The 25,192-nt window shown below is 48.3% G+C and overlaps 1 protein-coding gene across 1 annotated transcript in view; it reads right to left on the bottom strand.

Annotated features, from left to right (window-relative positions):
- Positions 1–400: 400 nt before the first annotated feature.
- kcnh8 (potassium voltage-gated channel, subfamily H (eag-related), member 8) overlaps positions 401–25,192 on the bottom strand; it is a 53,217-nt gene continuing 28,425 nt past the window's right edge. The window contains exons 9-18 of the mRNA XM_036516063.1: positions 23,410–23,609; positions 21,983–22,232; positions 18,046–18,260; positions 17,308–17,346; positions 15,110–15,372; positions 14,064–14,167; positions 13,766–13,845; positions 11,094–11,700; positions 10,500–10,611; positions 401–527 (exon numbers count right to left, since the gene is read on the bottom strand). Coding sequence (XP_036371956.1) covers positions 401–527; positions 10,500–10,611; positions 11,094–11,700; positions 13,766–13,845; positions 14,064–14,167; positions 15,110–15,372; positions 17,308–17,346; positions 18,046–18,260; positions 21,983–22,232; positions 23,410–23,609 — 1,997 coding nt within the window. The remainder of the gene's footprint in view (positions 528–10,499; positions 10,612–11,093; positions 11,701–13,765; positions 13,846–14,063; positions 14,168–15,109; positions 15,373–17,307; positions 17,347–18,045; positions 18,261–21,982; positions 22,233–23,409; positions 23,610–25,192) is intronic.

Here is a 25,192-nt window from a genome sequence, read left to right as displayed (position 1 = left end):
CATGCACTTTCTGGCCTTGTAATAACAATTTAGTTAGTTTGTTTTATGCCATGCTAAGGTACACCCACCAGGAAGAGCCCAGGGGGGTGCGATAAGGGCAGGGTGTGGCTGTGACCTGCCCCCACGCACCCTGATAATCAAGCTAAAGCCAGATAACAGTGACTGTGCAGTGCTGACCTGCACCATCCCCCCCCCGAAGCTCCAGGTTTATTGTAGCTCGCATTTTTGTCTGATGTGTGTGGACTCAATTTTCTTTCATCTCGGCCACTTTCATTTCTTGCAGCAGGTAATCAAAGCCAGGCTGATGGAGCCGGCAGAGCAGACCTGTTTGTGTGGAGAGGGTCAGGGTCGCTCACCAATCTGCTCCTTGTACAGCGCAATCCTGGGCAGCACCCAGAACTCAATCACTCTCCTGCCTCAGAAGCGCTGAATCAGCTGCCGACCGGCTCTGAGCCACATCCTGCAGGGCCTTCTGCAGCTTCAGAGGCTCCTGGATCATTCCCCCAACAGGAACACCTGAGAGCACCCTTTTGGGGGGACACCCCCAATGTCTCTAAGCGGTTAACGGTGTGGTGTTGGAGGTGCACAGTGTGTGCGTCAGTACCTCCAATCAGATGCTGTCCCCGGGATAGGTGAGGGGGGCAGTCCTGCAGAGGCTTGCCCTAAAGGGGTCGCCCCAGAGGTATTTCCACGAAGTGCAGAATAAAGTATTCATGGGGAAGAGTGACAGTGCTGGAACCATGGCAACCTCTAGGGCCGGCTCCGGGGAGTGCTGCTGCCGTGGAAACAGAGGCAGAAAGTGTGACGTCTGGGTTATTGTTATTATCATGAAATACAGCTGTCAGTGAGGCAGTGGCTGGCAGGTCCCGGGAGCTGGCCTGGATTCATCACCCACACGCCGCCTCTGACAGCCGAGTCCGGCCCGATCCGCTGTGAGGAGGGGCCAGTTCCTGTCCTCACAGACCCTCTGCCGCAGCCCTGGGTTCGAGGGTCCGTCCCTGCCACGCGTGAGGACAAACAGCTTCTTTAAGCCACATTAATCATTACAGCGCCATCAGAATCGCTCCCACACACTAGGCCTGCTTTGCTAAGCTAAATCCTGTATGTCCCAGAGAGTGAGTGTGCAAACCTCTCTGCGTACAGTGACCTCTCTGCGTACAGTGACCTCTCTGCGTACAGTGACCTCTCTGCGTACAGTGTTGAGCCATGTTCTTATCCTGACCCTTGTCTGTAAATATCCACTATAAATGTAGAATATATTAAAAACGGTAAAGTTCTCCCTGGATATGGGTATAAGGAAATAAGTAATGTTAGGACTGTACTGTAAGTCCAGACAGCACTGTATGAGCATGGCCATATTATTATTAGTTTTTCTTTATATTTCTTTATAATTACAATGTGTCTTCTTCTTAAATTTGTATTTTATTGTATTTATTGTATTTTATTGTATATTTTTCTATATCCAATGTCGTGCCTTATTTGTATTGTGTTATATAAATGTTCCACAGTGCGCTGTTGTTGCAGACCACCCACAGTTTCGTTGTACCCCCACCGTGCAATGACAATAAAGTCTATTCTGATTCTGATTCTGATTCTGATGGATCTTCTATCCCTGAAGAGCTGAATGAGGCTCTGCTCTTCTGTCCTCTTCAGTCTCCTGGGCCAGCTGACACACCAGCACAAACGGCCGTGGAGCGCAAACGTATAAGTAACGTTCAAGAAAACATTAAAACCATAAACTAAAAAGAACCTGACTCAGACAGCAAGATTATATACATAGCACATTGGGACATCAAAGTAAACATCAAACTACAGTGCCGGGCCATGGGGAGGGATCACTGTCTGCCAGGTACAGAACCAGTGACAGCAGTCCATGTGCTGAAAAAATATCCTCCCAAAGAAGATGGGTGTTGAGATGGATGAGATGCTCTTATCGAGAGCAAATTACACAGCTTATGATTTCCACATCTTACCTCCATTTACACATCCAGATATTTACAGGCAGTATGGGGGAATATGGTCTGTCTCCATCTCGTCCTCTCTCTGTCTTTCTCTTTGTTTCACTCTCTTCTCTCCTCATGTCCTTTCCTCTCTCTCTCTCCTTCTCTCTCTCTCTCCCTCTCCCCCCTCCCCCTCTTTCCCCCCCTCTCCTTCTCTCTCTCTCTCCCTCTCCCCCCTCTCCCCCCTCCCCCTCTCTCCCCCCCTCTCTGTCCCATCCCCCCTCTCTCTCTGTTACTCAGATGAACAGTGACAGTTACCTGGTGAGGGCTCTCTCTGAGACTCCCTTTCTGTTAAGGTGACAGAATGGCATCAGCAGTGGAAACTCAAAGGCAGGAAATGAGCTCCTTCCCCTCGCTGCTTTACATATAGAGCACGCAGGTGTGCCCCCACCCCTCTCTGAGGACTCAGGATCTGTCCCACAGGGGCGCTGAACCGCATGGGCCGGCAACCCACCCACCAACTCACAACACACACTAACAAAAGATGAATCTCGGACAGCTATCTGTCTTTCTCACCATCTCCATACCATTTCTGCAGAAATAATTTACGCCAGGTTTGTATAATTCCCTTGTTTCACTGGTTTCCTGCACCGTTGCTCAGGCTGTGGCAGATAATGGCACACCAGGAAGAGCAGGAAATATTGGGGAAGCCTGTGTGTTGTGAAAATCTGTATATCATGAGAGAATACGTCTTATTTTTTTGTTCCTTTTTTATTGTGTATTATGCTCTGTTCCGGTTAGCTTTATTGCCATGGAATTTTTGGGTGCCAAATAACGCACTCGTTGGAGCAATGATACGATGATCCCCTCCCTTCCGCGGACTGCCGGAGTTATGCGCGCTAATGGGAGGCTTGAGCCGGCTAAGACGTTACACCTGCTTCACTAAAACAGCAGGAGGAGCGTTGATTTAATATCCTCCTGAGTTCGCTCTCCTGTGGCATCATGAATAAAGAAATCATCTGAAACAGAACCGTGCGCCGCGCTTACACGTTACGGCGTTTATAGTCTAAATACTTAAACACTTGATTGGAGACGTGAACTTGTCCAATGATCGTTGCTTACTTTCTCCTCCTTGTTATAAACTATAAATGGTTCAGTTTGAGAACGACTGCGGTTCCCCGGTAAGTAGGTCACGCACATCACCATGTATTCAAACATAATTGCTGCTTCCCCGGTTCAGCTCATTACTCACCGGCGTATTCCACGAGCATTTCCAGCAGCCCGGCTGAGACTCCGGGGCTTTCCGCTCAGCAACGTGTAATTACGCTGCACCTTACTCGGCTATTCAGGCTGACATTCGGTAAAAACTAAAAATCCCAAAAAACAGTAAAGTAGGTATCTCGTCGCTGCAGTTAAGGTCATAGACAAAACGCGGTCTAGATGTCTAATTCTGCAGTATCCGATGTGGTCTACATCTCTACTAAAATGAAACAAAATTACGGTTCAAATCAGGTGGCCAGACAACAAATCAACTCATCATAATTGGTGTGTTTGTGGCCTTTGTGATTTAAAAGATATTGAACTTCGGGATGGCGATTATATAACTGGCGAACCAGGCAACCTGCTTTTCGAAAAGGCCCTATATACCTAAGGTAAGACCCATGTCCCTCATGCGAGATCTTCTTATAGACTCTAGGGGGCGACATTACCATCCTGAACATACTCCCGCAAGCCATCAGCCAAGTTTTGCATAACATCTAATCAGATAAAGATGACTTATTTTGCAGCTAGGAGCCGCGCTCAGCGCTGCTGGGAACAGAACATACGGACAGTGTGTAATTAATGGCCGACATTATTTGCACAGTTAGAAAATCTACTTACCATACCTTAAAAAATACACAAATAATCTGAAATAAATGCGAGAAGCACCGTGGTCCATCGGTCATTTATAGGTAGTAGGCGGGGTCAAAGGCCACCCGTCAACATTTTCCACACAATAATTGTTTCGGAAGTTGCCACGTTGTCTTGCCCATGGGGTATATCGACGTCTGCATACATCTGCAATTCCTCATTGAATTAACCAATAGTTCAGCCCGTTCTGAATGAATCTGTATTTTTATGGATTTTTATTCACTGACTGTGTTGTGCTTTACAATGGAGTGGATTTGGTAAGATAATTTTGATGTATATAAGCTGCTGAAAGTGATTTTGATTTGATTTCATTACAGTAACTGGTTTGGTAATTACCTGCGTTTTCGCGCGCCCCCACCTCACTCCATCGCACCACCAAGTATCAAGTCGGATTCGGGGCAGGTCGGGTAACAGATAAAGCTATCGTCTTCTGTCCGGGTTCGGTTCGAGTATTAAAATGCGTGGGTCGTTTGGAATTTGAGTTTCAGCACCCCTGCAAACCTTTACTGCACGCAGCTGTCCGGTATGCACCGGTGAGTCCTGCTGACTCTCAGATGGACTTTCTCAGAGATATGTTTATACAAGTAAGCACTGAAGGCACTTCGGGGAAAAATGTTTTCTCCTATCACACCTCGGAGGCCGGAAAGCCTCTTTCTCATTTACAAGTCGAATGTTCCCTAAATGTGCTTTTACATCACATTCGCAGCAAGCGCGTTTTCTTTGGACCCACGTGAAGCTGGAAATATGACAGAGGACGACCTTGCGTTCTGCAGCGCGAGCAGAAAAAAAATGTTCTCCCTCCGCGCGACGCACAAGCCAATTTAGCCGGCCGCCGCCGCCCTGGCGGGTGATGGACGAACCCCGCAGAACCCGTGCGACACGCTCGCAAAGCTATTTCACCATTGTGCCATTTTATTTACGGCCGAGTTATCTGCAGTCCCCAGCGCTGCCTTACGTAATCGAGAGCCTTCATGAAAACACGAAGTTTGCAATCATCGTGCTTTTTTAGCCCATTCATTCTGAGACTTTCACCTGTTCCAGATTAAAGCTGTTCCTGCTTTATTCAAAATACCAAGGCCTGCAGTAATAACCATGTAAGCAACAGTAAGACACCTGTACATCTTAAACAGCTTTAACTGGAAAAGCACAGCAACACTTTTAAGGTAATCCTATTTCACCAAAGTTAGATTTCAGCAGGGGTGGTACATCTACATACAAGGAATGTTGTGCAACATGGGTTTGAAAGAAAGTAACAAAACAACAACAAACTAGAAACCACCTTGGTGGTAATTGGAAATTGTGTTATTTTTTAAATGTGCTTTTTACTTTCACATTTTGAAGTCATTTAGCATCAGCAGTGGACACTGGGAAAAGCAGAGGTGACAGATACCCTAAAGCAGACAGATAGCACCACCTTCATGCCCTGCAGAATCGCTGTGCAGCATGACTGACATGCGAACAGCAGCGGTGTGAATAAGGAGCTCAGATTAGCAGTTTATTCGTCTCAGTCTGATGTGCCCTCTGTGGCAGCTCTGCTTCTGTGTGCGCCACAGGAAATCACTTCAGCTCTAATGCAGGACTAATCAAAGCCGAGCAGCAGGCCTTGTTCAGTTCGCTTGGGTTTAACATGAAGAGCGCAAAGGCCACATCGCTACGCTGAACGCTGGGCGAGGAGCAGCTGATGGAGGTCCTCACTAAAACTAAAGTCTTCACAAGAAGGCGACGGAGGAGACAAACAGGAAGGAAAACTCTCACATCGGTTCTGAGCATCCCCTGCGTGTAGCTCTCCGGCCATACTCACCACATGCTAACGGGCAGATGTTCAGAAAAAAACTTGGCAACCCTGTCGGTAAATCCGGCAACCTGCACTGGACACATTCTCCCCAAGGGCCTGGGGGGTTGGACTCTGAGGCAGAGGAAACCATCTTCATCATGGAAAAATGAAATTCAATTAAAAAAATTCACTGTATGGGATTGTTTGTTAGCCTGTTTGATCAGGGCACCTTCAGACGCGTTACATTACATTATTACATTATTGGCATTTATCAGACACTCTTATCCAGAACGACTTGCATCTGTTACATTTTTTTTTCAATGTTATCCGTGTGCACAGCTGGGTATTTACTGACGTAGTTCCTACGCTGCTACACTGCCGTCCTCTGAATTCCACCAGATCATTTCAAGGATTTCCATCTGCCCTGTCTCTATTGGCATCTTACATACATACATGGGAAGGGATGAGATCACATGATGGCAAATCACTGTGAATTTGCACAAATCTACACTTTTCGCTGATTCGACACTCATTGTTTTCATCAGATACCAAAATGTAATCCATCTCTTTAGCAGGCGGCCTTTTCTAAGGCGGCTGCATAGCTGGCAGTATAGAGCCTTTACTCACTGTAACCGCCGGGCTCTTAGAGAAGCAATTTCAGTCAACAGCACACCGGGACGCTAATGTGCAACCTTCTGGCCACTAGTCCAGTTCCATTACGAACCATGACTCTCCAGTCAGAGAGGGCCGAGGAACATGACTCTTCTGTAAGAGTGGAATCTACAAACCTTGACTCTCCTGCAAAATAGGGCAAAAGAACAATGACTCTCCTATGAAACAGGACAGAGGAACCATGACTCCCCTGTAAGAGAGGGCAGACAGGGTGCAGACAGGACCCTGGAGATGAAGGAGCCAGACAGGAGTGCCGTGGGAGTCTGCCATCCGACGCGCTCAGATCTGATTTCATTTCCCTCCTCACAGCGGGCAGGTGGAGCGCAGAGAGCTCTACCACCCAGGGTCGTTTGTCATGCTGGATATTAGCGCGTAGCGCATTAGCGAGTGGTCCACCCCCGTTTCCACGGCGCTCCCGCATGACGGACTGCGTTGCCGGGACACTCCGCCCTGACAGCCAGACTTCTCAAGCGCCTGAACGCAGGCGAGTGGCGTCTCGGGGCACTAATATAAAAATAACAATGTAACGGCCGCATGAAATAAATGTTCGTCTCATTCCGTGGCTCCGTGCCGTTCTCCTTCTGATGTATTTTCAGCGGTTAGGAGGGGAGGAGGGGAGGAGGGGAGAGCTCCCTCACTTTCGGCACGGTCGACTCCCCTCGTGCCGAACGACCAGCCAGCATTACAGACTGCAGGTTTATTAAATTTAAACAACAACGTCGCTGATCTGTCATTTTTCAGACGACAGCCCCAGGTGCCCTTGAAGCCGCTGCATTGATACAGCAGAGAAAGTCTAAGGCGATCAGAGGAGTCAGCTCTCCAGTGCTAAGAATAACAATCCAGGGCAAAATTATCATTATCTTTCAAATATGGAAGCAATTCTGTGGCCATAGGGCACAAGCGTGATCACCAGCTGTCTGTCAAACGCATAAAACAGGTCACCAGTTTCAGAGTTTACCAGGTCATTTGTCAGCTGACATACACAAGTCATCTTAATCCTGCTCTTGTTCAGGCATGGTAGCCAGCTCTTCGCCCTAATACCAGCTCTAACACCTCCTCGTTCCTCCCCTGTGGTGGTCTTGCTCTGTGAGGCTGGTTTCTGAGAGGTTTTTGTGAGCATGGGCTCCTTGCAGCTGGGATGGGTTTGTGATGTAACACGCAGAAAACGACAGCTTGGTACTTTGCCGCTGATTGAAATGCATTCAAGGCCGCGCGGAGCTGTTGTGTTTATTGAGGAAACCTTGGCGCAGACATTTCAAGCAGTTTAGCTTCAGCAGAGTCATTCAAACAAAGTAAAGAAACTGAAAAGACAGGCCTTTGACCCAGTTCAGTGTTTGAAGCACAAGAAAAATGTACTTTTGAATGATTAATTTTGCTCGCCTTCTACATAATATGAAAAGTTATTTTCTACAGCTGGCAAGCATTCATGCTCAGCCCAGATCTGGGGCAGAATGATTTGGTGGGGGGATTCTTTGAAAGTAATAATCTGCTGGTTTGAACTGAAAAGGACTGGCTTTCAGTGGGGGGCTCAGGCCCTGAGGGGTCGGGGACAACAGAAAGCAGGAAACTGAGGGCTGAGAGGCAGATGCACTCCACACGGACGAGTGGAGAGAGACACAACCAGCCCAGCCACCGCACAAACCAAGAGTCTGCTTTATCATTCTCTCAAACTCAGAACCTCAGAAAATAATCTGTTCTCAGTGTAATGGCCTCTGACTGCATATTGACTAAAAGATATCTAAAGCATTGGTTATTGTGTTCTTACTGGTCTCCCCTCGCTGCTAAGAGTAAATCGGTATGGTAAACACCCACAATGTGATTATTAGGATGGGTGAAACAAGACCCTAAGCCACCTGTGTGGCCTAGTGTGATTCAGGTCAGTGTGGTCCACAGTGGTTCAGGTTGTTGTAGATGAGAATGGTTCGAGTCAATGTGGTCCAGGGTAGTTAGGGTGGGTGTGGTCCGGAGTGCATCTGGTAACGGTAGCGCACTGTTGTTCAGGGAAATTCAGTCTGATGTGATTTAGCTGAACGGTGTAAAACCACTGCATCCTTGGGGTGCCCTTGTAGCTCTGTGGTAAAGGCATTAGCTTTGGGTTCCATCCAAGCTGCGTTTTTGCCAGCACTGACTGGGAGCCTACTGTGGCTGTACAAATTGCCTTTGCTCTACTGGGGATAGGGGTGGGTGGGTCAGCTAGGGTTGCCTCGTCTCGCTGCTCTCAGGCACCCTGCGGCTGGTTAGGAGCCTGAAAGTTGCTTGCATGACATCAGCAGAGTGTTGTCTGTCCTCCAAAGAGCACCTGCTCCGCTGTGTGACGTGTCGTGTGAAAGTATCCGTTGGTGTGCGGGTGTGTCAGAGGACTGCATCTGCCCCCCCTCAGCGCTGCTGAGTGAAGGCAGTGGTTGTTACTCTGAGGTGAACTGCTGGCGATACAAAAATACACGGTTATGGTCGTAAACGGGCAAAATAAAATCACCACATCCTAAAGACTCAGCCCCAAGGAAGCTGTCATTCAGAGAAAAAAGAGGAGCTTTATGAGGGCTCGTGTTTTACGTTTCATATAAGAATGAGAACACGCAGGATAAAACACGTTGCATCACCCTACGTCAGCAGTCCTACAACGCTGTATGTAATTTGCATGGTACGCTAATAAGCGCGTCATAAATAAGCGTCTAATTCTCATTCCAGCGCTCTTGGTTACTCGCGCTCTAACTTTCTTTTATTTAACTGATAATGAGTGATATTTTCTGGTGCTGTCGTTATCTGTCTTTTATAATGACTACAGGAAAGCGGGGAGCCGTGAATAAAACATGAGTTGAATGGTGGGCGGAAGAAACCCTTTAAACAAACAGATATCATTATCTATTGAGCATTAAATATGGATGAAGCAAGAGCAATGATCTGCGAACCTCGGTGAAACGCGCAAATAATCAACATGACGTTTCTATACAGTGTTTGTGTTGTTGGAGAGAACGTTGGAGACCGTCACAAGAAAAAAAAAAGCCGACGACAGAGCGGCAGGTGTGTTTGCCGCGGTGCAGCTGTCGAGGTTAAGCACGTTGAGCCACAATGGCACTTACACTAATGATATGGGGGGGCGGCGATGACATGTCGTGACTCTTTGTACCTTAACAGAGCTGCCTGCAACAGGCGGCACGCGAGCATGTTTGCGTTTGAGTGATCGGCCATGCGCGTGCGTGATCGGCTGGTGTTGCTCGCACAGGCCGCGCGAGGTGCAGGTGTCTCGCACGGAACAGAATGAGGGGGATTACGTGTAAAGGGTGCACATGTTGCCCGAGGTCCCCTGCAGCACGTCCGGCACTGTAACCCATATAAGGCTTTATCACCGGGGAGGCGTGGGCACACAGCTCCTCATACCAGATGCACAGCGCGCGCACTGACAGGTTACAGTGATCGCCAGTATTGCATTACAGTACGATAACACATTAGACGTTCATTTACGGTATATTGAAAGGTAGCATGATTTGACACAAATTAACACACCTTGTAAATCACCGAGAGAAAGAGAGAGGTGTTTATGATACGGTGTGTGAAATTAAGACAGGGATTGGCGAAAAAAAGACATTTTTGCAATGGGAAAAAATACGCAGGCCGACCTCGGCATGTAAAAAGATGATATCATGGTATGTTTCCGTAACGAGTTAATATCACATAATAAATGACCTGATTCTGTACAACCGTGACGTTTGTTTATTAGCATTACCCCTTGTTTAACAATAATATCAAAAAGAACAAAAAATTCCAACAGTTGAAAGCCTGTGTTGCAGATATGCAAAGTCCTGCCGTGGTGCTACGCGTGGCCTGCCGTCAGATGCACAGAGACATCCGGAAAACTCAAGGCAGTACAAAAGTGCACCTTTCTTGTGGAAACATTCGTTGCATTAGAAATAATTCTCTAAAAACATCTCTTGTGCTGTGAAGGTGAAGTATTGCCATAGTGTCCACTGCAGTAGTGGAATCAGTTGTCAGGGTGGGTGGCAAGGGGGATTCTGGGTAATTCCATCCGTCCCATGAAGACAGTGCGCACTGGCCTTCCACACGGAAGCTCCAGCTTTACATACCCTCTGAAATAGAGTATCATGAACAGCAGGGCTTCTGTATTCCCCTTTATAAAAATAACCATTTTAAACTGTTATATTCCTCCTAGAGGGGCATGCAGTGTAGGGGAAGCCTGAGTCTACCGGTGCAGCTCGTCCGGCGGGGTGGAGGGCAGCAGGCAGAGCAGAGCGCCCCCTACTGACCACAGCAGGACACTGCCAGCAGGGGTCTGTCCCCTCAGGGTGAGACTGCCCCCTGCAGCCACCCGCAGGACCAGTGCTACAGAGCAGACACTTACCGCACGCACGCACGCACTCACGCACTCACGCACGCTCTACTCTGCAGTGAATGTCCTGCTGCCCTCCACACTCTGCCTTCAGGGCGACTACACACACACACACACGCACGCACACACACCCACACACACACAAAATGTCAATTCAGCCTACATGCTGGACAGTCCTGTGTGTAATGTCACATCTCTGGAAGGTAAGCTGCAGTCACACCCCTGTTTCAGAACATGCTTTTTTAAAATGAAAAACATGCCTTTTGAAGAAAGAAAAGCTGAATAAATAATGTTTTTGAAACTCATCCCTCAGAATGAACGCTTGGCTGAGCGTGAGGATCCTTGCAGCCAGTCCGCTACAGCAAAAAGGGCCCACTGTGACCGAGGCACCTGATTGGCCGAGATCCGTGCTGCCTGAGGGGGCGCTACTCCCCCTCTCTGCCCCCCCCACCGGGAGAGGAGGGGACTCTGATGGGGAAACCCCTGGGGCTCGGTGAGGGGGGGGCGGGGGCACCAGCGAGGCTGTGCGATCTGGACCGGTGGGCGCAGGGTGTCCAGGAAACGTTTTCAGGTGTGGAGCAGGCGGAGGGCGACCGTGGGGGGGTCTGGGGGGCTGCTGCCTGGCTGAGCCTCAGGGGGTCACTGCATGGGGAGAAGGGGAAGGGGAGCGGGGGCCTCGGGGTGGTCGCGGGGTACTGGGGCTGGCGGGTTAGGGCTTCCATGTGGAGGGAGATGGTTCTTGGAGTTCCGCCCCCGGAGAGCAGAGGAGACCCTGTCCTGGGGACACTCTCCGCGGCACGCCCAGCTTGCACATGCCACAGGCTGGGCGTGGCAAGGGGCGGAGTCAGGGCAGGGTCTGTGCAAGGGCCCTCCGGCTGGGGGTGCCGTCGACAGGTTTGGGGTGGGGTGCTCCGGGTCGTGTAGGAGAGGAGGCAGTCCGCAGAGCGGGTGGGGCAGACGGGTGGAGGCTGGGGGGCAGAGAAAAGCCCCTCCATCAGCGCCATCATTCTCCTCATGGACTGTCCCAAATCAGCCACTTCCTGGCCCAGGGCACTCACCTGGGGGGGGGGGGGAGAGGGGACACAGTGTCACAGACAGTACCTGAAAGTACCTGCCAGTCAGCCTGCCTCACATAAATATTCTCTACATGAAAATTGCAGTGTTAAAACTTTAAAACACGTCAAAGTCTCCACAGTCCTCCAACCACAGAGTAAATAAGATCTCTGCTGATCTCGAGCTGATGTCAGTGTTTCATGATGCAGGTCTGATCTGATTGATCAGGGTGATGTGCCTTCACACACAGAGCCACGGGACGGATGAGTCAGCCTGGCCTGGAGCAGGTTTGGGATCCCAGATGCCTGATGAGTCTGGCTGGAACTGAATGTCCATAACAGGAGGGACCAAGAGGAGCAAAATGATAAACTTTTATTCCAGCATCTCAGAGCAAGAGCGTCTCTCTTCCCCTCTCGTCCTGCGCAGGTGTGTAACAGTCTCAGACCTCCTCTTGGCACACACTGTTCCAGCCAATCCCCTGCTCACCATACCTTGAACATGCACACGGCTTGCCATTTTTAATGCAATAAAGGACATAACCTTTGTTTCCTGAAACATTTACGGAAATCATCTGAATTTGAAACTGTTACTAATCTGAGAGACTCATTAATCACTGTAACACGCCCCTCTGGTAATATCCACAAGCTGACTCTACATCTGACCACTGAATCACCCATTTCAGTCCCCCCTTTCCCCTGATCACTGTGAATGCTGTGGCAGGGTTTTCTGGGACAGTCGCTCATGCTTTTAGTGAATGGTGTGAAACACTGGATGGATCCCTTAGTGTGGATCTCTCATGGTGAGAAATCATCTCACAGTGAGAATGGATCTTTTGGAGTATGACTAGATCACTCGGGGTGTGAATAGATCACTCAGGGTGTGAATGGATCTCTCATGGTGTGAATGGATCCCTCAGGGTGTGAATGGATCCCTCAGGCTGTGAATAGATCCCTCAGGCTGTGAATGGAGGAGTGATTGATGCCCTCCTCCACGCAGAGACTCTACAGGGGGCTACAGTGGAGAAGCGTTTCCACGGCACCAGATGCTCACTGAGCACACGGTGATTCATTATGTCACACGCACACACACACCACACACACACACACACACACACACACACACACACACACACACACACACACACACCACACACACACACACACCACACACACACACACACACACACACACACAGAGGCGCGCACACACATGCACACCACACACGCACACACCACACACACACACACACACCACACACATGCACACACACACACACACACACACACACACACACACACAGAGGCGCGCACACACATGCACACCACACACGCACACACCACACACACACACACACACCACACACAAACACACACCACACACACACACACACACACACCACACACACACACACACACACACATACACACACACTGCAGGTGAGAATATGTCCACCCTTTTTGTGTGATTCCTCTGTAGTGTGTGGATGTTATATGAGGACAGAGGTTATTGTACGAACAGTATGTTTGCAGTCATTCTGATTTGTCCTTGCATTGAATACATCTCCATAAACACATGATTTAAGCGGAGGCTGTGGCTGACTAACAGGAGCAGCAGCCTTGGTCTGTTCTTCCTGTCACTCAGAGCAATGAGCAGCTGCTGCCCAGTCCATCCTGTCTGGATCTCAGTCACACCCTCACGCAAACACTCACTCTCTGAGTCTCAGTCACACCCTCACGCAAACACTCACTCTCTGAGTCTCAGTCACACCCTCACGCAAACACTCACTCTCTGAGTCTGAGTGAGTGTGGGTGTGTGTGTGTGATTGAGTGAGCTACAGAGTCAAACCACGAAACAAACCTATGATTTAACCCCTGCTGTGCTACTCAGTACCTGATCTAGAAATGAGCAGAAGTTATTACACACACAGGGGAGGGGTTACACTCAAAGGGGAGGAGTTATACATACATGGGAGGGGTTACAGTCAAAGGGGGGAAGGGGTTATACTCAAAAGGGAGGGGTTACACACAAAGGGGAGGAGTTAGGGTCACATGACTTGTTGGGTAGGCCTGACCTCCTGGTTTAGCTGCTGTAAGTGTCCCCTTGTTTCTTCCGCCTTTGCTGCCAGCTCGGCCGTGCTGATGGAGTGAATACCTGCAAAGGAAACTCCCATCAAGCAGCTGAACTCATCGTCAGGTGTCTCTTACCTGTGATTCCCAATCTGTGTGCAAGTGTGATGGCCCTGTGTCTGAAAAGCACAGGAAAGATGAGGCAGAGTGCTACGGCATGGTGGGGGCGGGGTGTCAGGGGGAGGTGGGGGGCGAGGTGCAGTGCTGGGGAGGGATGATCGGGGACGGGGTGCAGAGACAGACCTGCAGGGCTGGCCAGGCCACAGGATGGGGGCCGCTGGGTCTGGGAGAACTGGAAGGCTGGAGAGCTCTCAGTGCCCACGCTGTCTTCAGTACCATCCACAATCCTGCACACACACAGAGATCAGAATACATTATACTCACACACACACACACACACACACACACACACAGATCAGAATACATCACACACACACACACACACACACACAGATCAGAATACATTACACACACACACAGATCAGAATACATCACACACACACACACACACAGATCAGAATACATCACACACACACACACACACACACACTCACACACTCTCTCACACACACACACACACACACACACACACACACACACATACACACAGATCAGAATACATCACACACACACACACAGATCAGAATACATCACACACACACACAGATCAGAATACATCACACTCACACACTCTCACACACACTCACACACACACACATCAGACAGAGATACAGAGACACAAACAGACATAAAGACAAACAAAGAGACAGAGAGACATACAGACTCACAGACTCACAGACACACAGACACTCACAGACACACAGACACTCACAGACACACAGACAGACTCACAACACACAGACACTCACAGACACACAGACACTCACAGACAAACAGACACTCACAGACACACAGACAGACTCACAGACGCACAGACACTCACAGACACACTCACAGACACACAGACACTCACAGACACACAGACACTCACAGACACACAGACAGACTCACAGACACACTCACAGACTCACAGACACACAGAAAGATATACAGACACACAGACAGACTCACAGACACACTCACAGACACACAGACAGACTCACAGACACACAGACAGACTCACAGACATATATACAGACACACAGACAGACACACAGAGAGACAGACAGATATACAGACACACAGACAGATATATAGACACACAGACAGACTCACAGACAGATATACAGACACAGACATATATACAGACACACAGACAGGCACACAGAGAGACAGACACACAGACAGACCTTGGGCTGAGATCTGAGGGGTCCTGGTTCTGTACAGTAGGGTGTTGGATCTTGATCTTCTTTCCCAGGTCAGCACAGCATGTGTCGGTCCGCTCTGGTCTGAGTCCTGACGAGTTCCCCTCACGTGCCTCTCTAGGGTAAAAGCCCTGCTTCCTCTCCGAATCTGGACAAATCGGACTGCTCTCATCTTCCTCCTCCTCCTCCTCATACTCAATAATCGCTGGGCGGCGAGTGGCGATTTGCCCGTTCCCTTTTCCTCCTGCCTGCGGAAGGACAGAACAGCATCACGAAAGCCGTGTGTGTGTCTGTCGATGCTGTTTTGTGGCACAGCATTACAAAAGCCGTGTGTGTGTCTTTCAACGCTGTTTTGTGGCACAGCATCACGAAAGCTGTGTGTGTGTCTTTCAACGCTGTTTTGTGGCACAGCATCACGAAAGCCGTGTGTGTGTCTGTCGATGCTGTTTTCTGACATAGTAACGTTTCATAAAGCAATGTTTCACATGCTTCAGGGACATTCTGATCTTAACAACAGATTCAAAATCAGTCCAGTCCCCAAATTAATGACACCCCCCCCCACCCAATGATCTCAGAGTATTTGCCAATGTCTGTCCAACAGACATAAAACAACATTCCTTGTTGGTGATTAAAAATATTTTAAAAGGCTGAAAAACGTTTCTATTGCTCATGTAATCATCGTCTGGAAGGAACTGAACACCCACAAAAACACCATAGATGGACAGACAAAAGAATTCCTCAAATCTATGCTCTCCAGCCCTGACATCTCTGAGTGACCTCTGACCTGGGTGGGCCATGTCATCGCTCTCTCTAATTGTCCAGTGCTGGCAGCAGAGATACTGGCCATAAAGACATAATGACCTTTAGCACTACAATAGAGATGGAGAGCTGAAATCGCTTATCTGCCTGACCAGCCTGCGGCCACAAACATGACCTTTGACCCTGGTAAAAGCCTGAGGAGGCAGCGGCTGGCGGGGAAGGAGAGTGGGTATTGAAGCAGAGGCAGTATGGAGCCTGAGCCAGGCTGAGCACAACGTGGTAAGTGAGGAGGTCATGCTAGCGTCAGGGAGAGACAGGGAGGGGGAGGGGTCACACCAGGAGAACCACAAACGTGTTTTTAATAGGTCATCAAAAACAGGCAAACATCTTCATTAGCAGGTCAGAGTGTGGCTCTTCTCTGCCTCCCACGGCGCTGATGGCCCATCGATGGAGCCGGATCGATGCATTGTGAAGACAGCTTCGCAGTTTATGTTTCTCCACACTGAGAACTGGGCCGCACGTTGGTAGAAGAGTTCTGCTGCCGGATTCTGGTGTTTCTCTGGTATGTCTGTCCACCAGATATTTGCTGGAGTTTGTTTTTAATGTTTTAGTTTTCCATTCACCACAGACAGGCCCTGATTTGATTCAGTTACTAAGCTGTAAGGTGTGCACTTACACTGGGAGAGGCCAGTTTATACTATCACTCACAGTGAGCCCACACAAAAGCCCAGTCTGCTGCCATGGCAACAAAGTCCTTGTCAATGTTTTACTACATTGTTATTTGATATTAAGTTATTTAACTTTTATTGATATCAGCTATAATTTTTTTTTTTTTGGGAGGGCGGGGCGTCGAGCGATGGATTTGAGCATCACCAGAACAAATGTTTTTCAATTAGCATCATGTTTCTATGATACACTGCTTTCAAATGTAAACAGGGGATTAATATATTACAAAATCATATCATAATGAACATGAATTGAAACATAGTTCCATCATTTCCATTGAATGAAATTTTGCCCTGCTCTGACCTGATTGATGAAACAGTGAAATAGTTGCTTTAAATATTATTCCATAATTTCACAGTGACGTGTGCTTCATTCTCTGCCTCTGAATAATGGATGACCCTTCATGAATGTGAATGATTCACTGCATTGTGAAGTTTCTAATGAAACTGATGCTTGCCTTAAACTCCCCCTACAGCTCCAGCACGCAGAGCTCTCCCTGCAATTCTTTCTTTTCACAGAACGACCTTGCCGGCTCCCATTGAAACTAGCTGTACAGCTTCAATTTAAAAACAGTTATGCTTTTCATCCATGCTTATTGCTGTTGCATGGTGAAAATTCGATGATTATCTTCGCAGAGACTAATGTAAAACAAGACAAATTAAAAATTGATTAATAAAACAAACAGAATGTAGTCACACCTGTGGAACTGATGATTTGTTGGACAGTCTCGAGATTACCTGGAAAATACAGCAGAAAGATTGAGAAGCAATAAGTTGCGGGTCACAAACACTGTTGAAGGACACAAAACTGTTTACAAATTCAAGATGATCGTGTGATCTTGGCAGTGTGTGTGAACGTATGTACTGCCAAGAACCTGGGCTACAGGAATGCAGGTCTGGAAAACAGCCACCCTGACCACCGCACATTCTGACCATCTTTTTTTTGTTTGAGGGTTATATTTTATTTATTGTGCCTCCTTGATTTTAAACATTCTCTGCCATACCATAGCAAATTAAAGATTATGTTATTGGCTTTCCTGAATATTGTTATGTGCATTTAATTACTTCCTTAATGTAGACAGATAGCAAGCTAATGGGCTCTTGCTCACAGTTGGCTTGTTGTAATGTCTAGTTGGCCAGCTTCACATGATTTCCTTAGTGTGATGACCAAAGCATATGCCGAATATAGCTTGCTGTGAACATGCTCATAGCATATGAGGTTCATTTGCATCCCTTTTTCATGTGCCTGGAGTGGCTATCCTCAGAGCCAGAGACATGATTCGCACAGGTGCAGCACAGCAGAGATGGGGACCTTGGTCTTTAGCCCTGTGAGGTGATCACATCTCCTGCTCTGTGTGCTGTGCAGGCAGTGAGGGCCACAGGTTCCAATCCCTCGGAGTGCAGGAGCGTTTGCATCGCCGTGGCGACGGGACTCACGTGGGACTCGTGCCCCTCCCGCAGGTTGTAGGTGAGGTCCTGCTGGATGTCCTGGACGAAGCGGTGGGCGTACTCGGGGTACAGGTCCAGCACCTCGTACAGCCCACGCAGACTCACACACTGCAGGTCGCAGTACGTCAGCGCCTTCACATCCGCATTCGTCTTTATCACACGCTCTTCTGGGGACATGTTCGCCCCGATCAGGTCTCCTTTCCCTGAAAATCAAACAACAAATTAAATAAACTAATAAAATAAAACAAACCCCAAAAAGACACAGATCAGGAACTGCAAGAACTTTCATGGATCATCCCATTTGTGCTTTCTCGCCTTCTAGTGGTGAAACAAAGGTACTGTAATTACTTTGGGGGATCTGCTGAGTGAGTCAGGGAGTGATAAAAGGACACTAACAGTCCTTGAGCTGCTTGCTCACAGCCAGGAAAAAAGTGCAAACACAACTCCAACCCGACCGCAGTCTCATTGATCTGCTCGGACACCAGGCATGAGGAATGGTTTATGACTGAGTGTATTTTCATAGTGACATGCCTTTTCAAAGACATGCCAAAGCAATCTGCGCAGCCTGCTTTGAAATGGTTGTTAATAAGTTGAGGTGACAGTGCTTTTAGAGGGAGAAGAGCAACTGCAGAGGGTTCAATGTCAGGCTGACCTTCTCCAACATCAACGAGAGATCAGAGAGACAGAGAGAGGGACAGAGAGAGAGAGAGAGAGAGAGAGAGGGAGAGAGAGGGAGGGACAGAAACAGAGAGAGAGACAGAGAGAGGGACAGAGAGAGGGAGAGAGAGAGGGGGAGAGGGAGAGAGAGAGAGAGAGAGATCAGAGAGACAGAGAGGGACAGAAAGAGAGAGAGAGAGAGAGGAAGAGGGACAGAGAGAGGGAGAAACAGAGAGAGGGAGAGAGGGAGAAGGAAAGAGGGACAGAAAGAGGGAGGAGGGGGGGGGGGTTGACAGAGATTAGCACTAATGGTCTGCTTGAAGAAGTGGGTTTTCACTTCCCGTCACAGTGGAGCCGGAGTGGAGAGGAGGCAGGAGTGAGTGACATGGCTCCGAACGGGTTGTGCAGGCAGGTGACCAGATGCAGCCGGCCGGAATGAGCTGGTTAGGAGCAGGGATGATGTGCCAGCACCAGCGACTTCATCCTGAAGCACGGGTGGCCAGCGGAGAGAACATGTGAACATGTGAGTCTCTCGGTTGGCTGGATGCTAGTCGAACCGCAGCGTTTCAGACCAGCTGCAGCGCCCTACTGCACATGCCCAGAGGCCTGCAAGCGCCTGAACCAGGAGCCGCACTGAGGGGGAGCTGAGGAACAGATGCGTCTTTATCAGACCTCCATCACACCTGCAGGAGCAGATCTCCAACAGGATGCTCCTGTACAATAAAGGCTTGCTGTGGATAAAGACCCTGAGGTTCCTTCTGTCAGTAATGAACTCCACATGGAGACGGAGACACTGAGGGAAAACTGCAGAGCTTTCTGTGGAACGCAGGGTTACCGAAAGAGGATCATGTATGCAGTCAAAGCAAAGACAGCTCCTGACCAAGAACAGGCTCGGTGACACAGCCTGGCCACAGAGAAAGGCAGACACAGAGAGCCAGGGTTACCAAAAGAGGATCATGTATGCAGTCAAAGCAAAGACAGCAGGACAGAGGCAGAGAAGTGCTTCCCCCACTGATGTGGAAATTATTAAAAATGTCAAAAATGTATTCCAGTAGATTTACTCAAATTAGCAGTGATCTCAGTGTCAGATCACACTGTGAGAGACGATGAGTCCTGTCAGAGGAAGCACTCAGAGCCCCACTGGCAGTGCAGAGCACCTCAGCTTCCCCTACCCTGGGGGCCGGTGAGCAAACTCACAGCACTGAATAACAAGGCATGAACGGATAGGCAACCATATGCTCCCTTATTGTGTGCAAAACAATAATTGTGTAAAATTGATGATAACTTCTGTTGTTCATTGTTGTGGGGAGTTTAGTCATCGTATGTCTTTTTTACATTTTGTACTGTTTTACTGTTTTATGAAAGAGGAGGGAGAGAGAGAGAGAGAGAGAGAGAGAGAGAGAGAGAGAGAGAGAGAGAGAGAGAGAGAGAGAGAGAGGGAGAACGAGGATGCTGTCAATTCTCCACACAGCTGTCCACAACATAGACACACACACACACACACACACAATTTGTATATATAATGATTGAGGTTCTGGGGACAGACACATTGTCTGTATTATGTGCTATTATGTGCTAATAAAGCCATTTGGGAGCATTAAGGTAGTGTTGGGACTCCATTTATATTTTAAAGAACATAGATTATCCCATTTTTATGTCTTCTGCAGGTCAAAAATGGTCTCCAGCGATCACTGTAATGTGTCATGACTCAAGCATAAAAAAATGTCAGTGTCATTTTTATGGTGCCAGCCCCCAGGAAAAGGAAGCAGGAAAATAACTCAGCAGGAGAAGAATGAGAATGTGTGCTTTTCCACGTGTGGAACCAGCAACCCAACCAGAGACTGAGGCTTCATGAAGCCCACAGTTGTCAGGGCTCCTGCCCCCTAGCTGTTGTGTTTTTGTTTTTCCCTGTCCATGTGCCTTTGTTTTCCTTGAGTTCTAGCCCTGCCCCGCTCTCCGCCCTGTCTCCGCCCACCTGGTTGTCTCCACCCGCCTGCCTGCACACCTGCCTCCCATCACCTAATCAGCCCAGCCCTATATCTACCCTGCTTGTCTCTGTGTTGTTTGCCAGATCGTTTCAGTGTTTCTGCCTGTCTCGTTTCCCGCCTGTTTTTCCCTGTTTGGATTTTTGCCTCGCCTGTTCCTTGACGTCGTTTTTGCCTGCCCTCCTGTCCTGATTGCCTGATCTGCCTGCCACCAAGGTTTGACCCTGCCTGTTTCTGTTTTTGATCCTTGTTTTCCCCTTGGACTGTCTACCTGGTATTTTGACCCTGCCTGCTTTTGGACTGCCTGCTTGTTTGACGATTCTGCTAATAAACGCCTGTAATTGGAGCACTCGTGGTCCGCGCCTGAGTCCTGACAACAGTGGGAGGAGCTAACATCCATCAGTGATGCCAGCCAATCACAAGCTGTGTTCCAAATCACACACTGCATACTAAGATGCACTTTCTGCCAAATCTGTAATGAGTATTCGAGTACACAGTATGCATTAATTATGAATGCACTTTGGTGTCATGATTCTGCATTAACAAACTGAGCCAGGGTAGCTTCCTATACGTGTCAGTGTGTTGCTCCCATAAATAAATAAAATACAAATTTTATTGTTCGTTTATGTAATAGTTTTTCACTAACAAGCTGCTTACATCTGTATACTGGCACTTCATCACTGCTTTCTGCCATTTCTCCATTCTGAATAATGCCGATAGGCTCCTCCTATTTTATTTGGCAATGAATTCTTGGATAGGAAACATGAAACCCTTCTTAGAAAGTGTGCAGCTAATGCATCTTTCTTTCTCCAGCGATTGTAGCATGCATCCAGGTGCTGTGAAGCACACCATGCTATCTGTACTGTGTGCGGCTGTCAAGTACATTCTTGCGCCAAAGTGCCTGACAGCTGGGCATGGGGTTAGTGTCATTGCTGGGCGGGGTTTGGAGCATTGCGGGGTTTGGAGCATTGCTGGGTGGGGTTAGTGTCATTGCTGGGCGGGGTTTGGAGCATTGCGGGGTTTGGAGCATTGCTGGGTGGGGTTAGTGTCATTGCTGGGCGGGGTTTGGAGCATTGCGGGTTTTGGGGCATTGCTGGGTGGGGTTAGGGGAATTGGTGGGTGGGATTAAGGTAGTTGATAGGTGGAGTTTGTAGCACTGGTGGGTGGGGTTTGGAGCAGTGGTGGGTGGGGTTTGGAGCAGTGGTGGCTGGGGTTTGGAGCAGTGGTGGCTGGGGTTAGTGTAGTTTCTGGGCGGGGCTTGTCTGCAGTCCCTGCTCTCGTACCCAGGATGGCCAGCACCATGCCGTCCTTCAGCACCTCCATGGAGCCGGAGCAGACGAAGAATATGGCCTGCAGCGCGTCGCCCTGCCGCAGCAGGAACTCCCCCGGGGCGCAGAACGACGTCTTGATGTGCAGGGAGAGGGAGCGCAGGCACCCCCTGCTGGCCGACGAGAAGAGGGACAGCTGCAGGATCTCCTTGTTCAGGTGCATGGTGATGTCAGAGCGCAGCTCGTCGGGGAAGTCCTTCAGCAGCTGTGCAGGGACGCAAACACAGGTCACCCTGTGCTCAAAGCCAGGGCGTCGTGATAATGCGTTACGAAGCCCAAATGCCATGTTATATGCCCTACGTAATGCCCACATGACCACCGTAACACCTCTACCACATTTCATGCCATCCAAATATAATACTTCTGTCACTAGTGTAACAACACTACATGTTACATAGCTTACATAATGCCTCCGTGTCACTCACATCCACAGCACATTATGATGTTTGTCATAAGCAGCCTTGGAAAAACTTATTTCTGTAGACATCATTATTAAATGCTTTTTAGGGCTACGAAATGAAATTCATAAATAATGATCCAAGCTTCAAAAAGTTCTTATGAATGATTATATATGCTGTTAAATAGCCGTAGTAATGTTAATGAATACTTATGAATGCTGTTATTCAGTGTTATGTGGAGCTTATCAAAAGCAGATATTTGCATGTATCTCTACATAAGACACTCCAAAATGTTATCATTCATATTATTAGTGTTACTATCTACAGAAGTGTTTCAAAATACGTGTGATTGAGCTTTATGTGTCTGATAATAAGGATTAAAAATATTAACGTTATGATTCATAAACATTCTCATGACAAAGGACACACATTTTTGTTGTCATAGGTTGTGTTCCTGTTTAAAGTTTGTCCATAATCACTTTACTGATCAAATGTACTTTAATTTTAGAAAATTTGGGCTCTTCTATTTTGGGGAAGAGAGTTCAAAAAACCTGTCAAATTAGATGATCAATGATTTATATCTGACTCTGCTTTAATCAGCACACATATCCATAATTCATCACATATTTGGATTCAGTGTAAGTGTTAACTCTTTTTGCCTGAGTGCACCAGCACCTCATTCTGCTGAGGGAGGGGCTCTGGGTTCACCATGGCAACAGAGTCAGTGCAAGCTTTCCTACAGTTTAATGATTGGATACGTTTTTTTTCTTGCTCTCCTCTTTTAAAAAGTAACACAGAACTAATTTTAAAAACAAATGTCAAAATATGAGCATGTACACAGTCCAGTACCATGTTTAGTCTGATCATTATTATATAATATGTCTATTATAATGACCCTCCTCAACCCATCAGTGTGTGCTGACTCAGTTTGGGAACCCCTGTCCCAGATGGATACACCTGGGGGTGCAGTCGCAGGTACGGTACCTCGTTGGCGTCGATGCCGTTGTTGACGGACCAGGTGGTCTGGAAGTATTCCAGCATGCGCTGTTTGAGCTGGCTGGGCAGATGATGCACCCGGATGAAGTCCTTCAGGTCTTTGGTGCGCATGTGGTACTGGGACCAGCGAGAGTACATGCGCTGGATGATGGCCGTCACATTCCCAAAGACCAGGGCATGCATCAGTGCTGTAGAGAGAGGGAGAGAGGGAGGGGGAGAGAGAGGTAAAGAGGGAAAGATAGGGACAGACAGGGGCAGGGAAAGAGAGAGATGGAGGGAGCGAGAGAGAGAGAGAGAGGGAGGGGGAGAGAAAGATAGAGAGGGAAAGATAGGGACAGACAGGGGCAGGGAAAGAGGGAGGAGGGGAGAGAGAGAAAGAGAGAGATGGAGGGAGAGAGAGGGAGAGAGAGAGGGAGAGGGAGAGAAAGATGGTGGGAAAGTGGGGGGGGGAGAGAGAAGGAGTTGGTCTAAAAATGTTCCTAAAAGTATGTTTGCAGCCCTGGATAAATTCTGCCATGTTTCTCCAGCTAGTGTGACCCCCTGGGCGAGAGGGAGGGGGCTCCCCAGCGTCCTGTCCCAATTCCCAATCTGGACCTCTCAATCAGGCCATCCGATCACCCCCCCAGTTTAACCAGCCAGATACGTAACTCCTGCTGTCATAACAGAGAGGACCAACACCTCTAACACACGTGTTTAAGCGTGCTCTCCATCATGTGTGGACACAGAAACAGCTCTGCCACACAGCTTTAAGTATGTTCTCCGCGATGGAAGTACATGATAATTGGCCGCGTATTGATTTGCTTGTAGCCAGCATTACGGGACTCTGCACAGCGGAGCGCTTGTGTCAGTTTCCGGACTGAAGCGACCCGCAGAGCGGCACGGATGTGACTGTCAGCTTCCTGCACCGTTTGTTTTTTCAGTGTGTGAGACAATGCAGGGAGGGAGGAAAATAAGGACCCCCCCCTCGGGCGAGAGCTGGCGTTTCCCAGCATTCCCGAGCAGGCAGACACCCTGCCGCCCTGTCCCCGTCTGAACCCCCTCACACTCCGGCTCTCCGCTCCGGTGACAGCGGGGACATTTACACGCTGTATTCCTGAGAGCACCTCTGCAGGTGAGCGCACGCCCCAACAACCCAAACACAGGAGTTTGTTCAAGGATAAGAGTGATGTCACTGCCAGAGGACCAATCACCAGCCCTGCTCATTTTGAAAAAGCAACAAAAGTTCATCAAAACATGTCACCAAAGATATGGAAGCTATTTTACCTGCAAATGATGCACAAAATGTGTCAGTTATCACTTGCATATGTCAACAGAACGGGGGCTGTATGGCTAAAGTATGCCATAATGTGTGCTTAGTATTACAAACCTGAAAGTGACAATAACATATGCACTTATTATACAGCATATGTAAATTGACATGTGTAAAAATGTATTTGTAATATTGTTTTAGTTCATATTTTATAATACTCCATTTTTGCATCGTCTCAACATGCACAGTTATGCACATTATTACATGTCATTTATTTCACATATCAAAAATACGTCAATTATTTGCACTTTCACAAGAGACATTACACCTTCATTGTAGGATACATAAAAATGGCCACACAGTGTTATAATTTATAGTTTTGCTGTTATAAGACTGGTTCACTCCTGTTTCTTTGGTGTTCATGTTTTAAGGTGTCTCCTGTCTTGATAAGGGTCTAGTGGTGATCCCGGGTTCAGAGCTGCACTCTGACCCGGACTCCTGATCTCTCTATATTCTGCATCA

This window comes from Megalops cyprinoides, chromosome 21 (genome assembly GCF_013368585.1).
Source record: "Megalops cyprinoides isolate fMegCyp1 chromosome 21, fMegCyp1.pri, whole genome shotgun sequence".
Lineage (NCBI taxonomy): Eukaryota > Metazoa > Chordata > Actinopteri > Elopiformes > Megalopidae > Megalops > Megalops cyprinoides.
The sequence above is the reverse complement of the archived record's forward strand: the minus strand, read 5'-3'. Positions and strand labels throughout refer to the sequence as shown.